The 22,842-nt window shown below is 39.3% G+C and overlaps 2 protein-coding genes across 2 annotated transcripts in view; one reads left to right on the top strand and one right to left on the bottom strand.

The window, feature by feature from the left end:
* Window positions 1–15,363, top strand: part of lrrc17 (leucine rich repeat containing 17) — a 28,015-nt gene extending 12,652 nt beyond the window's left edge. The window contains exons 4-5 of the mRNA XM_038738935.1: window positions 10,306–10,461; window positions 14,402–15,363. Coding sequence (XP_038594863.1) covers window positions 10,306–10,461; window positions 14,402–14,844 — 599 coding nt within the window. The 3' untranslated portion in view covers window positions 14,845–15,363. The remainder of the gene's footprint in view (window positions 1–10,305; window positions 10,462–14,401) is intronic.
* A 660-nt stretch (window positions 15,364–16,023) lies between these two features.
* On the bottom strand, window positions 16,024–22,613 carry LOC119918289 (ras-related protein Rab-19-like). Its single transcript, XM_038738936.1, has 4 exons — window positions 21,579–22,613; window positions 19,034–19,217; window positions 17,808–17,911; window positions 16,024–17,716 (listed from the first exon to the last, which is right to left on the bottom strand). Exons 1-4 carry the CDS (start codon window positions 21,771–21,773, stop codon window positions 17,528–17,530), a joined length of 672 nt encoding a protein of 223 aa, XP_038594864.1. The 5' UTR covers window positions 21,774–22,613; the 3' UTR covers window positions 16,024–17,527.
* Window positions 22,614–22,842: the final 229 nt, after the last annotated feature.

Raw genomic sequence — 22,842 nt, 5'->3', positions numbered from 1 at the left:
GTTGTACTTTTAGAATTCCAATAGCTAATATGTCCCCAGAAAGGGGTGAGCTGGAAACAAAGTGAATATGAGGGGTGGTATAAACTCACACAAAAAATCAGTTTATTGTTTTCTGTAATAGAAACGGTTCATTGGCAGCCAAACCCATGTGAAATCAACCAGTGTTGTTGTGGGGTTAGCTAAAGCTTATTTGATAGTTTTCATGTTTAACAAAAAAACAATCCTGCCAAATATATCAATAACAAATAGATAACCCCGGAAGAGGAGTACCTGGTATGAAAGGTACATTTGTTTGCTGAGCACTCTCCAGTCACTTGCATGTCCAGTGAAATTGGGCATGAAAATTGTTTGCTGTCTAACACCTTGGTTACAACCAGGCTGAGCAAGCAGAATTGTGTTTATTTTATTATGGTTGCCATGTGGGGCTCTGAACCTCATTGGGGAGGAAGGTGCAGGCTCTGGGCTGGTTGTGCTTTGCTCTTTCAAACATCTTTTTTTGATTTCAGTTCGATTACCATACATGAGGCTACTTGCTGTTACTATGTTGTATCGTTTTGCATTTTGATGAGCTGGACTGTGGTGTGTTTGTGCTCTAGTGTGGTCTGTTGTGGTGTTCAGCACTCCTCTGATTTTTGCAAATGCAGCATCATCTCTGTTATACTGTATTGCATTCTAATTTGAATCATGCACTCATTAATTTTCTGATTTTAGAAGGGAAAGCAAGTGCTTCACCAGATTTCTTTCAGCAACTCCAGTTTTCACATCTGGTTCTCCCCCTGTGTAATAATGCCGTATGATGCTGCAATCATAGAGGCTGTAACTTCACCAGTGCTCCATAAAAATATTGCTTCAGTGACAGGGGTGACAATTATGAATTTGTGCAGAGAGATTACTTTTTGTTTCTTTAATGTGGGCTCTTTATTCTTAGTTTCTCTCTCTTCTTCTCCCTTTTATCTGTTTTCGCTGGCCGGCAAACCCCTTTCATCTCTGTCTTATTCAGACCATTAAAGTATTACCCCTCTGATGCCCAAACAGCATCCGCTGTCAACACACTGAACTGAAAGATTGTCTGTGTCCATGTTGCAGACCAAGTGAGTTTCCAGATTTAATTCAGTAACTGTATAAATGGAGAACGCATGCCCTTCGCAGAAAGCAATCTTTCATAGAGCACTGGTGAGCCAAAACCACACAATGCAGCATCCGTGTTGTGTAATGCTTGAAGACGCTTTTTGCATAGTTTCCCGAATTTTCTTTTTTCTACAGTAGGACTTTTGAATTGAGTCATTAACTGAACCACAATAAGGTTTCTCTGTTTTCTCACATGCTAATTCTCCCATCATCTCTCCACATCTTTTTTTTGTTTTTATGTCCACTAAAAACTCAGTACATCCTGCCTCTTTCTGCACCATGCCCCGCCATGAAAGTGATATGTGTGAATACCAGTCAAAGTTTGGAGTCTTTTCATTTTGTCGTTTTCACTGCACTGCATTCCAGCACCATGTCTTCATTAGTTGCATTGGTCATATAAGCTGTCAATCAGTGTGCAATCTAATCACATATGGATTATATCATTAGGGCCCAAGCATGAAACATGCGAGGTCCCTATTGAAACTGAAGGGATTATTTTTCCCCCCCTGCAAAGTAACCTCAAAGTTTGGGGGCATAAACATGCTCGAAAACTCACCAAACTTTGCACATAATTCAGATGCAGCGAAAGATTTAGCATTTTATAGGTTTCCCGCATGGGCGTGGCAAAATGGCTCACTAGCACCAAGAAATTTCTGTGGTACATGTATCATGTCCAGACGCACAAAAAAGCCTCTTGGAGCGATGCCCAACACCCAACAGGAAGTCAGCCATTTTGGATTAAATTAAACATTTTTGGCGATTTACACACTTTGTACTTTAACGAACTCTTCAAAATTCTGCTGTGGACTCTAAATGCATTGATGATGAAAAGTTGTGCTATCTGTGAGTTATTGTCAGTGGGTGTGTCTGTGGCGTGGTGTCCAAGATCGATGATTCGCAACAAAACAGGAAGTTGTTAGAACTTAAGTATACATGCTCACATTTGTAGCAAATATGACATGTATGTATGTATTTGACATGTAACAGCCCCACACTGAACACATCCATATGCCAATATTCACTCAAAGTCCAGCACCACCTGCTGGTAACAGGAAATGACACGTTTTACGCTATGATGGACTACGCCTAGCAGGTTGGCCATATCAACTTCAAAACTGTCCCAGAAAACCCTAAACACATTGACGATGCCATGCCATTCCTGGACACAGGAAGTGTTTGTAACTTTACTGTACATGCTCAGATCTGTACCATATTTTACACGTTTGATAAGAGACCCACCCTGAACATTCACCCATAGTCATAGCGCCACCTGCTGGCAACATGAAATGACATTTAACGAAGCAGCCCCTGTTGCACGTTTCACCTAAATGTATGAAATTTCTGTGGCACATGTATCATGTCTACACGTACCAAAAAGCCTCTTGGATGATTCACACACTCCATACTTTAACAAACTCCTCCTAGGGATTTAGTCCGACTGACCTCAGATTTGTGCTGTGCAGTCTAAACCCATTGACGATGAAAAGTTGTGCTATCTGTGAGTTTTAGTCAATAGGTGTGTCCGTGGCATGGCGTCCAAAATCGATGAGTCACAATGAAACAGGAAGTTGTTGTAACTTCAGTGTACATGCTCACATCTGAACAAAACTTTACGTGCTTGATAACTGTGGCACCCCGAACACATCTACATGCCAATATTAATTTATATTCATACCATCAAGTGCTATGCAGCGCCACAAAGGGGACACAGGAAGTGACGTATAATACCTTCATGCAGTGTCCAAAGCGCGTAGCAAATTCACAGTCGCACCGGCAGAGCTCCAGAATCTGCAACTCGGCTGTGTCACACCCCAACGCGCTTCAAGTGCGAGGGCCCGCCCAACTCTGCTTGCAGCTTTAATTACACATGTTTTCCTCTCCCCCTTATGTCATGTTTCTAAACACAGATGCTGCCAGAGTTTGGGATGCGGTGGTATGATTTAGCCTTCAAAACTTTGGATTAACGAATAAAAAAAGATATCCACACGAAGAGTGTGACTTGGAAATGGATTTTCGCTCCTGTCCCATCCCACTCCCACAAAAATACTTAAGACCGAATCCCATGACAGAGTAAAAGAAAAAACCACGGAAGAATGACCTCCGTCCAACCCAGCTCTTGATTTAAAAAAAAATCTGAAAATAGGGTTTATTCCTATTAGATTTTATATTGATATATAAAAAATGATCTATAATTCTTGTCCTGCCTGTTCTATTGACTTTTTTTCCAGTACCGTGCCAGTCCCGTGATAAATGAAATTGACTCCAATTCCATGGGAATCCCACAGGAATCCTGTGACCCACAGGATCCCTCTAATCCACGCACATACTTAATAGCATTCTTTCAAATAACTTTTATACGTAAATATTTCTCAGATCCAATCCAATATTTTTAAAACAAATTTTTTTACTACCTTGCATTTGTCTTCTGTGCCTTTGTTGTTGCATTGCTACCACCTGCCGATAACTAGAACAGTGATAAAATCGGCAGGAATGTGTATTGCGTTGCCCATGTGCTTGGCATGTGCACGTGTGACCTTGTGCATCTACAAACAGGGACTCTACAGAGTACCTGGGTATAAGTTTGTGGCAATTTGATTAAAGAGGTGGTATTATGCTCATTTTCAGGTTCAAAATCTTATTTAGGGGTTGTACCAGAACAGGTTTACATGGTTTACTTTTCAAAAAACACCATATTTTTTTTTCATACTGCACATTTCTGCAGCTTCTGTTTTCACCCTGTGTTGAAGGCTTTGTTTCAGCTATGGAGTGATACATTTTGTCTCTAAATGATCTTTGTTGGGAGTTGCACATGCGCGGTTCCTAGTTAAGGACTACTAGCCAATTAGAAGCAGAGAAGGGCGAGTCAGCAAGAAGCCGGTAAACAGTTTTGATTCAGCTGTAGGCTACATGTTGCCGACCAGCTTGGCAACATAGACTGGAGTGAGAGTTTCAGAGTGGTGAGTTATTAATCCTCAACAAAAGTATCTTTCATCCATAAAGTTTTAACTGAGCTCTGTCTCTACATCACAGTAACAACTTTATGACCATTGACTGCCTGGAAGGGTAGCTAGTGTTTAGAAGGGAGAGGAGAGGTGTGTGCTGCAGCTCAGTGTTTTTCCACCGGTGTTTTTGAGGGCGTGTCAGAGTAGCCGCGTGGCGAGTGTTATATGAGGCGCATTTATCTTTCATCACAGGGATGACAGGGAAGCGGCTGGACTACAAACGAGCTGTTTTCAGGCAGTTCAAAGCAGAGTTTTCTGTGGGAGATGGGAATTCCCTTTGGGCTGGACTTTGGGCTTTTTCACTTTGCAAACCTTTTACATGCACAAAAAAGGTATATAACTCAAGGGAAAGTCAGGAGAGGGAAAGCCAAAAAGCATAATACCACCTCTTTAAATACAGCTTCATTATTAAAATACAGCTTGAAAAATGTATTTGCTGCAGTCAGGCTATAACCCACAGGAGCAATTTGACAATTATTATCAGAATGATAATGGCCAAAGAAGTTAAATTTGAGTGAAACTGAAATGAAATCAAACTGTGAAGAGGGTGAACGTGAGTGTGTGGACATGGAACAAATATGGGAGATGGTCTTCCTTTGGAAAGAAAGCGGGTAGCGAGAATTAGAAAACCCAGAGCAGAGTGGAAACATACTCTGTCCCTACATTTTCCTCTTGTCTATCTATTTTTCCCTGTTTTTCCCCTGTCTCCATTTTTCCCTCACTTTGGTCTCTTTCTCTGAGGTGAACCACAGCAGATTTCAGGCTCCACATCATTCTCAGTGGAGATCAATGCTGTGAGTGGTTAGAGTTAATGTGGGAGGTGTTTCTCAAAGATGGGATGTGGATTTGAGAGCTACTCTGGGGTTCAAAATGTGACTTCAAATTACCTCACAATAGTTCGAAGTTGCAGTGGACACATTGCTGAACTTTCTCTATAATATGTATCCTGGATTAATACTGTAGTTTCAGTGAAACTGTGTTTTACTCCAAAGTCTCTAATATTTTGAAATGCAAGTATGAATAATACTAACTAGTATTTCGACAGTCTTTTAAAAAGAAAGCAGCAGTCTGATATCGACAGGTCTTTCATTTACAATTGAGCTTGCCTGGCCAGCAGTACGTAGAAAAAGCATTGCCACATGAAACCTTAATATTTTCAGTCTTTACAAATGCAGCAACTAGCTAGAAACCAGTACAATTACTGTTTAAGGTCAATCTGTATGTGGTATTTTACTCCACGCCACATTTTCAAATAATTTATTAATTTATTGGTAAGGGACTGTGTACAACAACAAACATAAATGTTACCTTGTTTTGTAGCCTATCGATTGTACCAGAGTTCGCCATTTAGAGTTAGAAATTATGATCTCTGGCTAGCTAACATGCCCCATGCAATTCCAGAGAGAAATGACAGCTAACAAACCTACACTTCACAAAGTTAGCTGTTCAAGTAGAAAGGAATGACCTCTGTGTGTCCCAAACCATCAACAGGTAGCATGGGTTAAAAACACAGATGGTCTGCTCACACAAGTAATGTTAGCATAAAAAAGTAATGTTAGCATAAAAGAAATAGTGTTAGCATAAAAAGCATGTGACATTACTGAATAAAGCATCCCTATTTTGGATATTGTAGATGCATGCCAGATGTGTTACAGTAGTTCAAAACCAGCTATTCATATTGATGTCGCCATGAGCTTTCAGTCATTCTAGTTTATTTTTGTTTTTTTTGTATGCATCTCATAATGTTAAGAAACCCATCTACAGGGTGGTATTGGCCCAGTTTTAGACTCTGCCTTCAAGACCATGCTTGTAAGGTTAAGAAATCATTGGTTTCAGAAGTAACATAAATCCCTCCATATAAACTTCAAGTCATTTGAGTGGGAAGCAGAAAAGTGACTCATGCACACTATATGGAGTGTTGGCCACTTCCCAGTCACACACATATCTGCATGATATTATGTCCGGCTCTCCCTGGACTGCCTGGCTCACAGACAGCGGGCATTTACTCAGCAGAAAAAATGAATTTTTCATGATGTAATTTGAGTCAGAGGCAGAGGTAAAGAGCATGGATGAGAAAGAGGACAGTATCCAACATCATTCTCGACTAACAGCAGGATTAAGCTGCAGTCTCCGCCAAGCGCCAAAACGTTTTTCTGCAGAAGTTTGAAGGTCCTGTCGACACTAGGAGCTGTTATTAAACTAAACTGATGTTATACTTCTGGGGTTCAGAGTTTTCCAAATAATTTTCTTCAGGCTGAAGTGAAAAATTCACTGAAACACTGTGAAAACAGACCATGGGTTACTAGAAAATTCTACTGGAACTCTGTATTATTGTAGGCACGTTGGCAGTTACCTCCACTGTTTTATGGTCAAGATTTTGATGGATGTACATTGGATGACAATAGGTTGATTATATTTTGATTATTTAATTTATTTTGTTATTCCAAATAAAGTGTCATGTTGATACGGTCAAAAAGAAGCAATTACATGTACTTGGTCCTCGGAGAGACAGACTCTGGGTGTATTTATTACAATTTGTTGACATAAGAATTCATCGCTTTTACATCATGTTAACAAAGATACAGATTTGGAAATTAAAAAATATCTTGGGGTGTGGAGTCACAAAGAAGCTTCTGGAGATGAAGGTTCTGACATATGCTTCTACTGTTAATGTTTTGGCTCAAGAAAAACAGAGGAGCTTTAATGCACACGAGGTTGGAAAAGAAGTCAGTTTAATTTGGAAACTTGTTCTGATCTGTTGTCACTGTGAGTTAAAGCAGGAAGGCAATAAACTCTTTTCTCTTTTAAATATGTAGCATGACTTAAACCCTCAAGACCACCATAGTAAAGGAGGACACGACTATGAGCACTAATCTGGTCGTTGTAATTATAGTGAAATCCTATAACCAGAGTTGTTATCATGGTTAGAAAAGGCTTCACCTCTGTCTTTTTAAATTTTGTCTGAATGATGACAGAGAATTACGTTTATTACATAAAGCCCATGTAAAAATTCAGGGCAGAGGGGAGAATGCATCAACTTTAGGTTTTTGCTTCATCCTGGGCTAATAGTAATTTGTAGTGTAGCTAAAAATAGTAAACAGAACATTCTCACATCTTTCCCTCAGGGATGTCCTGCACAAACCCTCATTTTAGACAAATTACAGAATTGTTTATGTATATTTCCTATGCTACTATTATACCTCTAGTCTTGTGTCAGTTTATGAGTGCAGGTAAGCAACTGAGGTGCCCCATGCAAATAACGTCACATGAAATACATTTAAAGGTCAGAAGGTAACATTTTAAATCTGAACAAATTCACTGCTACCTGATGCTACCATGCAGCAAAAAATTATTGCTCTGTCAAGCCTGGGGCTTGGGTCCAAACCACAAAAATTCACTGTACCACACACAGCTGACCCCAGAGTGATCATATCAGCACTGTAAAAAATTAAATGCTTCCCTTTCTACTGTCTTAACAGTATTAAACACATTGCACCACCTGCTCCAAACAGAATCAGTACTGATACACAAATGCACATCCTGCAGGTGTTGTCATATATTTCTATATAGACATTTTAGAGTATATATGGTTAAGAAAAGAGAAAAAAAACAATTGGAAAACAATTCCTTAACATTGCGTGCACATATAATTCATCAGCAGGGCTTGCCCATACCCTCTAGAGTAGGATTAATAATAATGTCCAGATTAATGTTCTGTTACTGCAATACATAATCCATGTATTATACTAATGCACAACCTACATGTGTTGTTTTGGCAAATGGCTGAAAAAATTGCTGCAGAAAGTAATTCAAACTTTGCACTTTGACATAAAGCAGGCTATAGACGTAATCACTCAGAAATGTAACACCCAATGACCAAACTAAATGTATATATATTGTACATATTTCAGGTAGTACCAAAGCATAAAGCAAAGGAAAAAAAAGAAGAATAGTCAAAGAGGGACAGATGTTCACATGTGCACTGAAATAATGACTCCAGCAGGTTCAGCAAAAACCCAGATCAAACCCAGTTATAAATGAATGAGTTTCCTGACATGTTCTCTCCCTTTCTCCTTCTCTCCTTATGTTTCTTCATTCAGCAGGAGGCACAGATGTTAAAGTAGGACAGAGCCTAACACTTTTGCTCCATTAAAAATCACAAGGTACCCCAAAGGCTCCTGATAAATGTCTGACTTCCTGAAACACATTTGGCTTCAGAAAGCAATGCTAAAAGAGCAAAAGATATGTAACAGATAGAATCAAGATTATCAACAAGATAATAACTCTATTTCCATTGTTGGCTCCACTATTTATTTTTTTCTTTCTTACCCAGAGAAATACTGGCCTTACCAGACACAGAGACTACTTATCCAGTCTTAGCCTACTGTCACTGCTGAATACACAGTTAAGGAGATTATCCTTATTCACTGTAAAACACACAAGACCACAGATGCATCTCTCTTGGACAGAGAGGATTTGTTTCTGGTTCAAAAGGCTGAAGTCTGATTTCTCACAAGTGAACCTGGACCGAGTCTGATGTGAGAGTGCCAGCATTTTATTTTTCCAGCCTATTACAATCTGAAAATCTGACAAAGTTGCAGACACATGTAAACCTAAGGCAGACTGGGATTCCCTTTGGACTTCCAGTTCTCACTGCAGAAGACTAAGAGTCTCCACAGTGTGTTTCTGCATTTGTAAATGCATCTGCCTGCTGCACACTCAACAGCCATCACTGCATCATATCATTCAACAAGAATAATTACATTTCCTGAGGGCAATGTCTACATCTGTGCATGCTTTATTTGTGTGTCCTGTGTGTGTGTGTGTGTGTGTGTGTGTGTGTGTGTGTGTGTGTTGTGTGTGCAATTGTGGAGTCAGTGATGATTTATGGCACTGTGCCGCCATGATAACTGGCTACAACTGCTGCAATAAACCGTGTGCATAAAGACTGCAACATCTGCACTGTAAAAGTGTCCATAAGCAGTCGTCTGAGCACATTATACAGCCCATGTAAATAAATACATGCAGGAAACTAGTACACATTGTATGTACACATGAAAACTTAACCACACACATATCGTACACAATCTTTTTTTTAAATCTACAAAATCATCATCATCATCATCATCATCATTTTATATCAAAATAAACATAGTTTGATCATATCTCTTTCAGTATTCTGCCTAAATACACTCATGTTTCCTCTCATCTGCAACTGTTTTGCAAAATGCTTCAAAAACAATCACCCATGTTCATTTTGATGATACAGGTTGCAGGGCCCACCTACTGAGTTTTAAACATAACTGCACTGTGATTGGCAGAGCAGATGTGTTCTCCAATTTAGGTTGGATTTTCATAATTTTACAGACACTGACAAGTGAAGCATGTCTAGTGACTGTGGGAACCACAAAACTTTAAAATCCATTCAGAAATACATTTGTCAATTTCAAAAGGTTTTGATACAGCAGCCAAACTCACAAAAGTAGAAATTGTGCAATAACAATTTTAATATGAATCTGGATCTATTTATGGTCTGTGGAGAAGCTCCATGTGTCTAGATTCAAGTTCAACTCTGTTGTTTCTAGGGACAAAATGTGCTGACATTGACAAATCTTTATTTTAACTGTCCCAACATTGCAGAGATGATATAACATTTGTGAAATGTGCTTCAGTGTGGGACTTTGATTTAAAACTCCAGAGAGGATCTGTTATTGAAATGGGAATATGTGGGAATCACTGTTTCATACATTAGACTCTTCGAACATACATGCAAGTATATGTAAGGCTGGAAACACTGGAAGAGAGTGGAAACACTGCTTCCTGGCGCGGAGGTGATATATTGTTATACATGCTGTCACACTTGACTCCATCTTGAAAAGGTTAAATATTGCACACAACCCACACAACATCTTGAAAATGTATAAGGATGCAGACAGATTGGAATTGCAGATCTTCTGATGATTCTGGGAGTTTGCACTTTGTGTTCTGATATCATTTGTTGTGCACATCTGCCTCAATCATTTTAATTTTTAATCTTTACAAAAAGACATTTTCTTCATGGCAAGTATGAAGTTTGACCTTTTACACTTTGGATTTATTTTTCCACCCACTCTGTCATTCCAGTGCCTTTCAGAGTTGAAGAACCTTTGTTTCTTTGTCTTTTCTTCCTTTGCAGATTTGAATAACATCCCCTCTGACCTGCCATCTGACATTGTGAAGATGGATCTGTCCAGTAACAGCATCAAACATCTCAGGCCCAAACAGTTCCTGCTGTCCAAAGACCTCAAGCTGCTCAACCTCAGCAGCAACAGCCTGCGCCATATAGACACAGGTACAACAGTCCCACCCTCTGAAACTTTGCACATATGGATTGTGCAAACCTTGCAGTACGCATCATGGCCAAATAAATACTTGGTTATTAGCTGGCAGGTTTTCATTAAAATCATATAACAGGATACTTCAAACGTAGATCCTGTCAAAAGTTAGAAAAGTATCATTTTAACAATAATTTTGCTTCTGCTGCATTACCAGTTAACTCTTACTGATGAAATGACCAAACCTTAGGTTAAACTAGTGGTTCACCTGGGGGTTGAGACCCCTACAAAGGGCCGCAGGATATATTTGAAGGAGTTGTGAGATGATGAAAATAATATAGAATGTTTCATCTCATCACTGTTTGGTTGAACCGCTAACAAAACTTTGAAATATGCTCCTGTTGATGAGGATTTGCAAATAGCTTTTCTTTGCAAGTACAAATAAACTTTTAAAACAGATGACAGCCTGCCATAAGTGGCCGTGGCATATAGGTGAATGATAACAGATGTGAATGTCCACATACCGAAAATTACTTTCAAGTCAAGACACCTCAATTTGAAAATAAATGTTACAAAAGTGTGCACATGCATCTATATAGTATGCAAGAAACTCAAATGTATAAAGCTACATTTACAGCCAAACATTAGCAATTCAACCTTTTGAGCATGAACACACCAGAACATATTGCATATACACATGTAATCAGAGGAAACACATGTGCCACTGACATGTGTGAACCAGGGCCCATATGATATACTGGAGCGATACAGAAAGTCTCGCAGGGGCACTTAAAAGGACAAATGCTATTACACAAATACACCAAGTACTGTTTAAGACAGATACTGGTATGAATCACTAGAAAGATCCTTTTTAACCACCTCATGTCTTAACTGTGTCTTATGCCTAATTAGTGATCCTATGGTGATTCATCAGTGACAGTAATGTTCAAGATTAAGCTGATGAACCCACTGAGATTGGTTTAGTATCATTCAACACCCCAGGCAAGATACAGACGTGCAGTTAAAATGTGAGACTTTTAACACCACTAATAACCAAATATACAACTCTTAATAGTAAATAAAGATAAAGGAACAACAGATCAGTTTCACAGAAGCAGATTACCTGTTCTGAATACTAATTATGCCTCAACATTTGAGGAGCACCATTTAAAAAGTGCCGACTCATTACTCCAAGCTAATGACGTCTGGGCTCATGTCTTCCTGCCCAGGAGGAAAATCCTTTAAAAAAACAAAACATTTTCTTCATTACCCTGCAACACATGTAAACAATCTGCTGTAGCTCACCCCAGTGTGTCCAAGACTATTTGGACACTAAGGAATAAATTCTGTGGAAGTCTGTGATAGTAAGTTACATATGGTCTCAATCATGATTGCTCCTTCTAATCAAGTTCACATTTTGAGGAAAACAAAACATGTTTAGAATGATTTTGATGAGGAAAACATGAATAAAATGGTTTTGATTTTTACTAATAGATGCACATTGTTTTTGTGCCTGATTGTTGCGGTTTGAACACCCAATAGATAAAGCAAAAACAGTCACAGGAAAGTACAGTATATTTGAAGGTTATATTTAGCACACTTTCCAATGACTATAACTTGACAATTTAGGAATTGTAACAGTGTGGGTGCCCCACCCATATGGAACTCCAAACTCTGCAAAAATATTTCATAATACTCTGAAGTTCTTGTAGAAGGTCCTTTTTGCCTGTATCTCCTTTAAATTGCTGTTTGTGAAGCAACAAAGAAACAACAGACAATCATGGAACAGTGGGATTTATGCAACAGTAATATCTGTAGTTATGGTGACTAGAGACTTTAAAGTTGTGTTGATTTGTTATGGAGACTTGTTGCCAAGATCAGCCCACAGCGGGGCAGGGGGTAAATCCCTAATTTATCATTTCAGCTGAAGTTAGACGAGGGTTGTGTTTTCAACCCATTCTGTTTTTTCGTTTGTTAGCTCGAAGAATGTTAATACATGTAAATTAAAGATGAAAAAATTGATGACAGGATTTACTGCATGTTGTATTGTATGGAGCTACAAGTTGATTCCCCACGCTGAGTACTTTTATTCTCACTGCGCCTGGGCGAAGTGGCAAACAGACAGTGCCATGGCGATACAATGCCTGCTATCAAATTTATCCAGTAAAAAGTCCAAATGTGCCTTTTGCTTTTTATTTTTTTAAGTTTTGGCAAATAAGATGGCACCGATGATTAAGGCAACACATTTCTGCCTTGTTAGCAATACTTGCTAGCAAACAAACCTCTACCTGCCTCACACCTTTCAAACAAATCTATTTTCTATTTATGCGTACAATGTGACTTGATGATCAGACTGTACAGTGTGAGAACATAAATCGTGAGCTTTAGCTTTACATCACAGACACTTTACAGTAGGAGTTGGAATTTATCAACAACATTTCTAAAACTGTACACAGTATGCCCCGCTTAAACCTACAACCAATGAGTTTTTGTGCCTACACGTAACCAAAGTGCGACATTTTCACATCGTTAACCACACAAGCTTTATTTAAGTATTTATTGTTGCTAATTTGACCGCGGAGCCTTGTGCGTCCAAAATGACAAGTCATATTTTGAAGCACAGGGCCACTGACAAAACACCAGTATTTGACCTTATATAGTCTGATGGTACCTACAAACTTATTATAGTTCTCAGAGAATGTTGCTTTAGTGGATTTCAGTGCCTGGGAAAATACCATGAAAGTAGACCATACTGAGCTTCCTGTGGGCATAGTGGCTCAAAAAAGAAAAATAACAGTAGCCAATTTGGGAGAGTCAGTCTCATGAGTCGAGAGATAAGACAGGGGAGGAGGAGGTGAAATATCCATCCAGTCCTCCTTCCTCTCCTATATTTCCCTCTATCTGTGTCATCTTTAGGGTTGAATGATAAGATTGCAGTAACAGTAACTTATCTGTTACAATTATTGAAAAAGGATTTCAGAAGGATTTTAGTCCTCTGCGTCCATTTTTCTTTTTCTTTCATGACTTTATTTATACACACACTCTCCTCCTTCTCTTCTTTTTCCTCCTTGTTACATTTTCCTGCCCTTCTCTCTTCCGCTCTGTAAAAATCAAAGATAGGCCCAAGCTAGTTGACTGTGAAACACTCTCCTCTGTTCCATTACACACACTGCTAACAACGTCTGGAACCTTTGAAGGACGTCAGCAATCACATTTTCAAATTAAGTTAGTTATATTTTGGTGATCAAAGTCACTGTTGATTCACTCTCATGTAAGTAGAGATGTATAAGACACAGCTCGAAATAACCGAACAAAATTATGACAATTAAATCCTCTGAAAACCTTGACACTGTAAGATTGGTGATTATCATGTTCTCCCTTTATTTAAAAGATAATATGTTCTAGAAATGTTCTAACCTTTTAGAATTCTTAAACACTTTGTTGCAAAGACTTTTCTTTTTAATTGCTGAAATTTTGGGCATCCCATCCACATTCATCCCAAATCCACAATGGGAAATGTGAAAATGTCTGTAGCATCAAACCACAGAAAATCATACAACTCAGCAGTTACTCAGCTCATTGTTTTGGTATTGCGACTTGCAACTTTACTGTTTTGGTTGACTGTCGCAGCTCTCATCAGCTTAGTTTAGTGACAGAGTAGGCAGCTGTTTTCTGCAAAAAAGCTCTAATAAACCCACTGTACACTACCTGTCAAGCACAAAACAGCAGACAAGTTAGCGCAAGTGAAGAAACAGGAGTCCAACAGGGGTTGGTGGAGAACAAAAAAAGAGCTAAAAGGAGATAATAAACATAACAAAATTTTTATAGTATGTCCTTGTTGCGTTCAAGGCTTGTTATACTGTCACACGTTTATTTAAATAACCCAACAGGCACTAGCATACAGCATCAACTTTTTAGTATGAGATGCCAGCTTATTATGTTCTTCTCCCCCCCCAGCTGCATTTGCGGGTCTGCTGTACCTTCGCGAGCTCGACCTCTCCAACAACAGCCTCCATTACTTCCAATATGGTGTACTGGAGGACCTCTATTTCCTACGCAAGCTCACGCTGGAGAACAACCCCTGGATCTGTGACTACAACATCCACTACCTGATCTACTGGCTCAAGCACCACCCCAGTGTCTTCTACACTGGCCTGATCTGCTCCGAGCCAAAGGAGTTCCAGGGGTGGCGCGTTGAGGATTACGTCAAGACCTACAATGGGGAATGTCCCAAGGATAAACAAACAGAAGGGACGGATACAGGACAGGGAGGACAAGGGGGAACAGACAATGAGGCACAGGAGGTGGTGGAGGAGACAGGTGAGGGGCAGGGTGAGCGTCTGCCTCGGCCACTGAAAGAGAAAAATCCCAAAAGGTTTGAGATCATCAGGCTGACTTAGAATGGAGGTGTATCAGTGGACTGGTGTGGTTTAGTATAGAGTGAGGAGTGTTGGCTTGCCATGAAGAAACCGTCTTTTTTAATGGAGGCCTGTGGACAGGCTAAAGAATGGATTAATAAAGGTAGACTTAGTGATTTGATGTTTGAATAAAAATGTGACGACTAAAAGTACAATTTTGGGATAAAATCCATTATGTGTGCTTAGGACGTCTTTTTAGTTATCAGCAGTCTCCATCTTGTGTGGAGAACAGAGAAACTCATTTTGGAAAATTAACATGTTCTTAAAAGATTATAGTTGCAATGTGATATTGCTAAGTTTACCTTTAAACCTTTAAACCTTTAAACAAAGATGCAATTTGAGCTTTTTTTCCCTTTGAATTTTTCCCACACAATAAACTGCAGGTGCTCTCTTTTTTCTGTTACAGTCATTTTGATAATGAGTTTTTGGTCTTTTTTGTATTAATGTATGACATTGTCTACCTGTTTTCTGGAAATAAAATTGGGTTTATTTTTCTGAAAATTTTAGTGATGGAGGACACTATGTGAGATGGACATACAGAACTTGTTTACCTATAGTGCCACCACTTAGCCACCAAATATGAAGGGAAGCAGGTGTATTACATCATACACTGACTCAGTATTTTAATGAGTTCTCAAATAGTCAAATACGTTTCCAGATACACTTTACTGGAATCTGCCAAGTGCATCATCACTGATAATTGTCGCTAAATGTGCCAAATTATAAAAACAAGGCCTGAAATAAGACCTTAACAGTGATGATGATGGAAACTTTGAGTCTGTCACTGCCATGGGTATTTTTTTTTTTCTTTTTTAAATTTGGCATCCTAATAAAGAAACCTACTATTGAAACTGCCCACAGGTTACATTTCAGCAGATGAGAGGTATTTGCATCGCAAACGCAATCCTGATTTTGTTTTGTTCTTTGGAAGCCAAAGGCGGGAAACACAGTCTTCACTTATTGTCCACTAGTGCCACCCAGTGTGCAGGAGACCACAACACAACAGCCGACTTCCCTCTTTTTGAAACTTGAACTCTTATTTTGCAGATTCTCATTCCTATAGATTCCTTTTTAGCTGTCAGTGAACGGCTAAAACATAGTCGACATTATAATTTTGCAGAACTTTACTAAATAAGTAACAAAAGATGAATACAATTATTGTATAGTCATAGATTGATCATTTATTGCTTGTCAGATGGAGCAGAAGCTTCATTGTGACAAGACTACACCTGGATAGTTCCCCACAATTGTTCCACTCATAACTTAATGAATAAACATAAAGGCGGATTAACTGTATCATTGTAACAATCAGTGCAAGTCCAGCTAAAGTACATGACTTCCAGTTTAGTGTTTAAATAAGACCTGCCAACTTGGCTTTACACACAAAGAAAGATTATATCCTGGATGGAAGCTTTGTCAGCTCAGTTACTTCAGTTTGACTGTTCTGTTGGCAGGAAGTTTAGCCTTAAAGGTGATTTTTCTTTTTTCCTGTTTACTGGGTTGCATGTAAACTTAACTAATTGTTCCTTGCGGAGTCTGTGCGGTCACGGATGTTTTGAATCACCTTGGTATTTATTGTTGAAGGTAATGAGCAACCAACCTGCAGTTAAAGATTATGTGCAACAGCACAGTGCCCTCTAGTGTTCACAATGAAGTGGTCCACTGAAGGCCCAACAATTTTCTAACTTTACACTGGTTTTCCTTCAATGTACACGACAGCCTTAAACAAAGCCTGTAAAGAGATTTAGTTTCTCACGGAGAGTCAAATTATGTCTGCTTCATCATGTAAACTGATCAGAATTTGAGAGAATCAGTTCAGAACACATCCACAGCCTATTATAGACATTGATGACAATGTGAGACATCATTAGGAAAGAAGTATCAAAAGTCAAACAAAATTGTATAATTCACAGTCTTCTGGCTTGTAGCAGGTCATCTGGGACATTTTCCCCGAGAACACAGAGGTGATCACAGCTCGTCATAGAGGCACCACAAGAGGACACTTGGGTGAAATTCTCAGAGTCTTATTTAGAACAATAAGTTCTGAAAATTCTGCGTTTCAAAAGGTTTATCGGCAGAGTGAAGCATGAAGGCAGCATTGTGACAATACAACACAAAGGTGTGTTAAGGATAGTATAGCTGAGGCTATATTTGAAGCTTTTGGTAGGCTAAACTTATAAAACATTAGGATAGTAACAGTCCGACAACATTTTGTACAGATAATATAACATCAATTAGAGGAGAAAAAACATTCTAGGTGTAGTCGATATACATGAGATTGGCTTACTGTAACTTTACCCAAAACTGATCACCACTGTCCCTGCTGTCTCTTACTCCCCCATTACTAAACATTCCTGGTATGACTTTCTTGTCCTTGTAGCAGCAGCTGAACAACTCTCGGGTCAGGTAAGCCACAGAAAAGTACACTGAAATGATTTTTCAGTACTTTACAATAACTGCCTAAACTTCCTCATTGCAAAGATTTTTGGTTCATTAGGTCTTGCCTGCTACATTCCCCACATCCATGCATCTTTGTATCTTATCCTGTTCCTCTTCTCCAACATTCATGATGAAGAGTTCCCTTCACCGTCTTACTCATCCACTGTCGACTCTTAATTTCCAACATTAGTCATGTTTTATCCTCCCTGTCCTGTCCACATTTGAATCAGCAACATGACTTCTTCTCTGGTGTTGTGTAGGCAGCTGGGAGGCCATTGACCGGCCGAGAGTTGGCACGGATGAGAACTCGAGGTGTGTTGCTGCTCACAAAGTCCTCCTGCTGGATATTATGGCCGTTGCGAGAGAGCAGCTCCCTGGCCATCATCATGAAAGCTTCTTCCACGTTCTGACTCTCCTACACACAGAGCAGGAGACAGAGAACTTTAAAGCACTATTTTAACCACCTTCAATATGTCTCCTCTGTGTTTCATATGTACAATCATTACCTTTGCAGATGTTTCTAGCGCAGCTAGTATGCCGCCCTCCTTTGCCAGGTTACAGGCTTCCTCAAACAGAACCTGACGTTCCTGCTCCAGGTCACTTTTGTTACCTAGATGGAGACAATCACAGAGCAGAGATATGTAAACACAATATTTTAACATTGCTTAAAATATGCAACGGGAGTTCTGTTCATATTATTATCAATACACCTAAGTTTTAAAGTGTAAAACTAATAGCTATTTGTTTTAAATTATTGTCAAAATTTTAAAGGAGAATTAATTTCAATTGAATTCCAAAACACAACCACAGCAAAACATGTTGACACTGTTTTTCTGATCACATGCTCATGACTGAAAAAATAAGTTCCATTTAACATTTGAAAAGTCAGAAAGAAGTTTTTAATTTGATTTTGAGGACTCCCCCAGTCCTCAAAGTTCTAAAGATGAAATGTGAAGTACATTTTGTGATGTGTAATACATTTGACGTATGCTGAGTGGATGGTTGCTGCTAACAATTTAGAGGTCTAAAGTCAAGTTCAACATGGTGTATAGAGTAGTAGAGTTTGTATGAGCAAACACACATTTAGTTGTTAAATTGTGTATTTTTATTTTTTGTATTTAGGTGAGTTAGGTATGATGCTCTTTCCACATAAATTAAACAGTACAATACCTGAGTGTTATTACTATACCAATAGAGGCAGTGGACAATGAGGTTTCCTCATGCAGGTTTAAATCCTGCTTGCAGTGCTCTGAATATGTCCTGTATATACTCAAGATATAGATTTCGCTAACGTTAGGCTCTAAGGCTTTGCTGTAAAAAGATGCCACCTATGTTAATGAAGGCATTTTAATAGCCTCACCAAGGCACTAATGTTCAAATTATCACCTTCAACAACCTTCAGAGAATTCAATGTGCTCTGGGAAGGGATCATCAAGTAATCCCTGATAACTGACACAGGAACCTTGTGCTGTACATCCCTTTTCTCAGCTGGTGGAGATAATCACTCAGCATTTATTAAAACTAAATCACCCCATGCACAATATAAATAGACATAAAGAATTCTGAAAGTTTATCATGTTATCCAGGTCATAGCAGTACCAGCAGTCCCGCAAAATTCAGCCTAAAAATGGTATGGTATTATTATGTTTTTTTCCCCACCCTCTTGCACAACTCTCTTAAAATGTGCACGCACACGTTACTTGTGCACTAACATGTTAACGGTCACACTCACCTATGAGAACCAGCACTACATTGGATGCTCCATACAGCTGCACCTCCTTGATCCAGTGAGTCACTGAGTCAAAAGTCGGGTGTCTTGTAATGTCATAGGCAATGATTGCTCCGTGGGCGCTGCGGTAGTAGCTTTGGGTGATGGTACGAAACCTCTCCTGACCTGCCGTGTCCCACACCTGCATCTGTTGCACACACACACACACCCAGACCCAGACCCACACACACACACACACACACACACACACACACACACACAAATGTTTAGTTATTGGGTTTACTTATTTACTAACAACTATTTCTTTTACTTTATTTTAAAAAACAAACTGAGACCTTTATTTTTTTTAGGCTGTGCCCTGTGTAAACTTGTGTAAACACAAACAAGTGAATACATATGCAATTAATTAAAACACACAAAACCAAGAAGTACAAATTCAAGAGAAACAATTACATACGACATATTGATGCTCCAGAAGATTTCTAAATTGGGTAAGTGACACCAGAGTGTTTAACTTGAGTTTGATCAGCAGTTTGTTTCATAAATATGCCTAAGCCTAACACTAACCTAATCTGAACCACAGGCCCAGACATCCACTTTTTCCAAGCCCCCTCATCAACTAGTCTTTAGTCTTAAATGTGTCCCCACAGGTAGCCAGACTCCCTCTGCAGAATACTCCCTGAGCATCTACCAGACCATGTTGTAACGTGGTAACTGCTGGCATAGAAACCAACCCAGGCTCACCAGCTCAACCTGTTTGTTTATGTTGATGGTTTGAACCATGTCTACTTCTGCTACCTGGATAGCGATGATTTAACTGATTTCTAGTTTATCAAAGTTGATGCACTGCTGTTACAAAATCAAGTATAATACATGTCAGAGTTTTATCTGTGGTTTGTTAGTAGTACTTAATGACTATAACATCCATTAAAGCCAAAAAGAACTCACAAGAACTTCATTCAACTTTAGAAAACTCAAGGAAGGAATCACCCCTGTGCACACAGCACAGCAATAACTGCTGATCACCAAAGATATCAAGAAATACAAAAGTGAAATGTACTCAGTATCTCAATTACTCACAGCCTCAGGCTTGAATAGTAAGTTGGCTATTGTAAGTCGCTTTGGATAAATGCGTCAGCTAAATTAATAAATGTAAATGTACTTTCTAACCTCATGGTTAAATCTTGTGATTTACTGATTCAAAAAAGCAGACGGATTAAATGGGAAAATGAAAAGCCTCTAGACGGTCATATGCTGAAATTTTGTCTGTGAAAACTGTCAGTCATACTAGAAGCGTGGAAACCTCATCATCAGAACTTAAATCTGGGTCTTCATTACATAATAGTTCCCTTAAACATGTAATACTTTTATTATACCATCATTTATGATGTAGGTAGATTAAATCATTCCTGCTGAATTAAAGTTCAGTATATGACACGTTTGTTGTGATTAGACAGGATGCAAATATTTTTTTATCCTGCAGTCATCTAACTGGCTTGTCCACAAAACAGTACAGTTGGTGATGGTGTGTATATGTGTATGTTGAGTAACAGACGGTACCTCCCTCTTGGCTATGACAAATCTACAGGCAAATCTAGTGAGATAGATACCCTATACCTGACAGTATTGAGTGGCAGGTACTGCTGTGTCTGTGTCTACCCATTGATCAACACAGATTATCAGTTTGCACATGAATTATCAGTTCATTAGTTTTTTATTAGACCAGAAGTACAAATATAACATAGTGACTTTTGATACATGCGGAACCAGGAACTACCCACCTACATCTTCTAGTTCCTTTTCTAGCTCAATGACTGCCCAGAGAAGTCATTCCAGGTTTATTTTTGTATGCACAAAAGATCGAGGAGAGAAACCTGAAGGACTGGTCCTTCATGTGAGCAGCTGGTCTGACTTGTTTTGCACTGACACTATAACTACAGGACAACTCTCACTGTAGTGTAATTTACCGCCCACCCCCCCAAAGTACATCACATCTGAGTGGCCCTTCATGGCTCTGACAGGAGTAGCATTTTCCAGTTTATGCCACACTTTTCATTAAATATTTTTAAAGAACAGGCCTGTAACCATGCTATGCAGCCTGTCATTGTCAGAGCCAGCTGACTCTACAACAACTATGAGAAGGATAAGGACATTTAGCAGTCATCACTTGAGCATAATCAGAGTTCATCATAGTAAATGTTGGACTTTTTAAGACCTGTTTAATACCACTTGCAATGCAATTTAATACCTTTTTCACAGGGCCAACGTATGAATCTATAAACAACACCTAATGATACAATTAATTAAAGTTACTAAGTCAACTCTTTTTAAAGTTACCCTGTTAATGGCTTCAGTGACTACAACATGTACCATATTTGAAAATTATATTATAAATCTACTACACCACTATGTTGGGTTGCACATGTTCTGTACTTGATATTTTTAACACCGCCTCAACACACATATGTCCTAAACACTCCTCAGCATCCCTGTTTTTATGTCCACGGCACACACACACACACTAAAACACACCACATACAGCACTAACCTTAACTTTCTTCCCCTCTATATCCACGGTCCGTACACTGAAATCCACTCCGATGGTGTTCTGCTGTTTCTCTGAGAAAATCCCTGACTTGAAATTGTGAACCACACAGGTCTTCCCTACGTTAGAGTCTCCAATCAGGATGATCTTAAACAGAAAATCGAAAGAGTCATCATGTTCAGGCCCTGGGGTCTGCATGGTGGAGACACAGTGGAGTGTGTGCCTTTTATCTGTGGATGTTTAACTTGTGAGAGTGGAAGAAGCAATCTCCCTTACTACTACAGATCACCTTGGAATGTTTGGACTCCAAGAGATGGTGGGTTATTTTTATGCTTGAATGAAGGCTGAGTCATAGGAAACAAAACAGATCTCAAAATGCTATTAGGTTGAGATGTTCCATCCAAAAAAAGAAAAAACACAAAAATTTTTTTTTTAACTCCACAGTTCTTCCTTCCAGTGAAAGCCACAGTCGGTCACCAGGTTAGATTTCCAGCAGCAGGGTAAATTTGGTTAAATTGGTCCACATGTAGCCTGCAAAACCAGTTTAGGGTTGTGAAAACTGTGTTTGTCAAGATGATTTGAAGGGTTGTTCAAAGATTGGAAAGTGCCTGGCAGTTTTACCCCAATCTCCCCCAATATTCTCTCTGTCTTGTGTCTCCAGCCAGTTCAGCCTCCCCCGCCCCCCTCTTGCACTTTTTCCGGACAAAACTCCCTCAGTCTCTGCTGCTCCTTTCAGCTCCTTCTCAGGTGTTGACCCACTTCATGGCCCACAGCAACACAAAGCATGAATACAAGTCCCATAGATTTTTGTCCCCCTGCACAGGTTCTGGTTAGCTGTTTTTAAAAGACAACTTCATTTAAGTAAAACAGAAATGAAAAAGATGCTTCTCTGTAATCCAGGTTCCTGTCCAATCCACCTGCTGTTCTTTCACACACGTGCCAGTATTTCTTCCTCCGCTGGCTTGTCTCCCTCTCTATATCTCTGTCTTTTTGTCATCAGTCATTCCTGTTCTTACTGACTTATAGTGTGCCTCTCTCACTCACTTTCTCACTTCATAGCACCTGTGGAAACAATAGAAACCCGCCCTACCTGTTCTAGAGAAGTAGCCCAGCCCCATTACTGCTGTGGGATGCTGGGAAATAGAGTCGTTTTGCCAGGAGCTCCCACGCAGTATCTGCTGAAACACACAGAACATTGTTTCAAATTCAGATCAACATCCCAGAATTTACAAAGATGCTGAATTTGACAGGCGGAATATCAGAAGAA

Source organism: Micropterus salmoides, unplaced genomic scaffold (assembly GCF_014851395.1).
Source record: "Micropterus salmoides isolate LMB-PRFRI ecotype aquatic unplaced genomic scaffold, ASM1485139v1 Ms_hic_scaffold_23, whole genome shotgun sequence".
NCBI classification, from domain to species: domain Eukaryota; kingdom Metazoa; phylum Chordata; class Actinopteri; order Centrarchiformes; family Centrarchidae; genus Micropterus; species Micropterus salmoides.
Note: the sequence above shows the minus strand (reverse complement) of the source record. Positions and strands in the feature narration are given on the sequence as shown.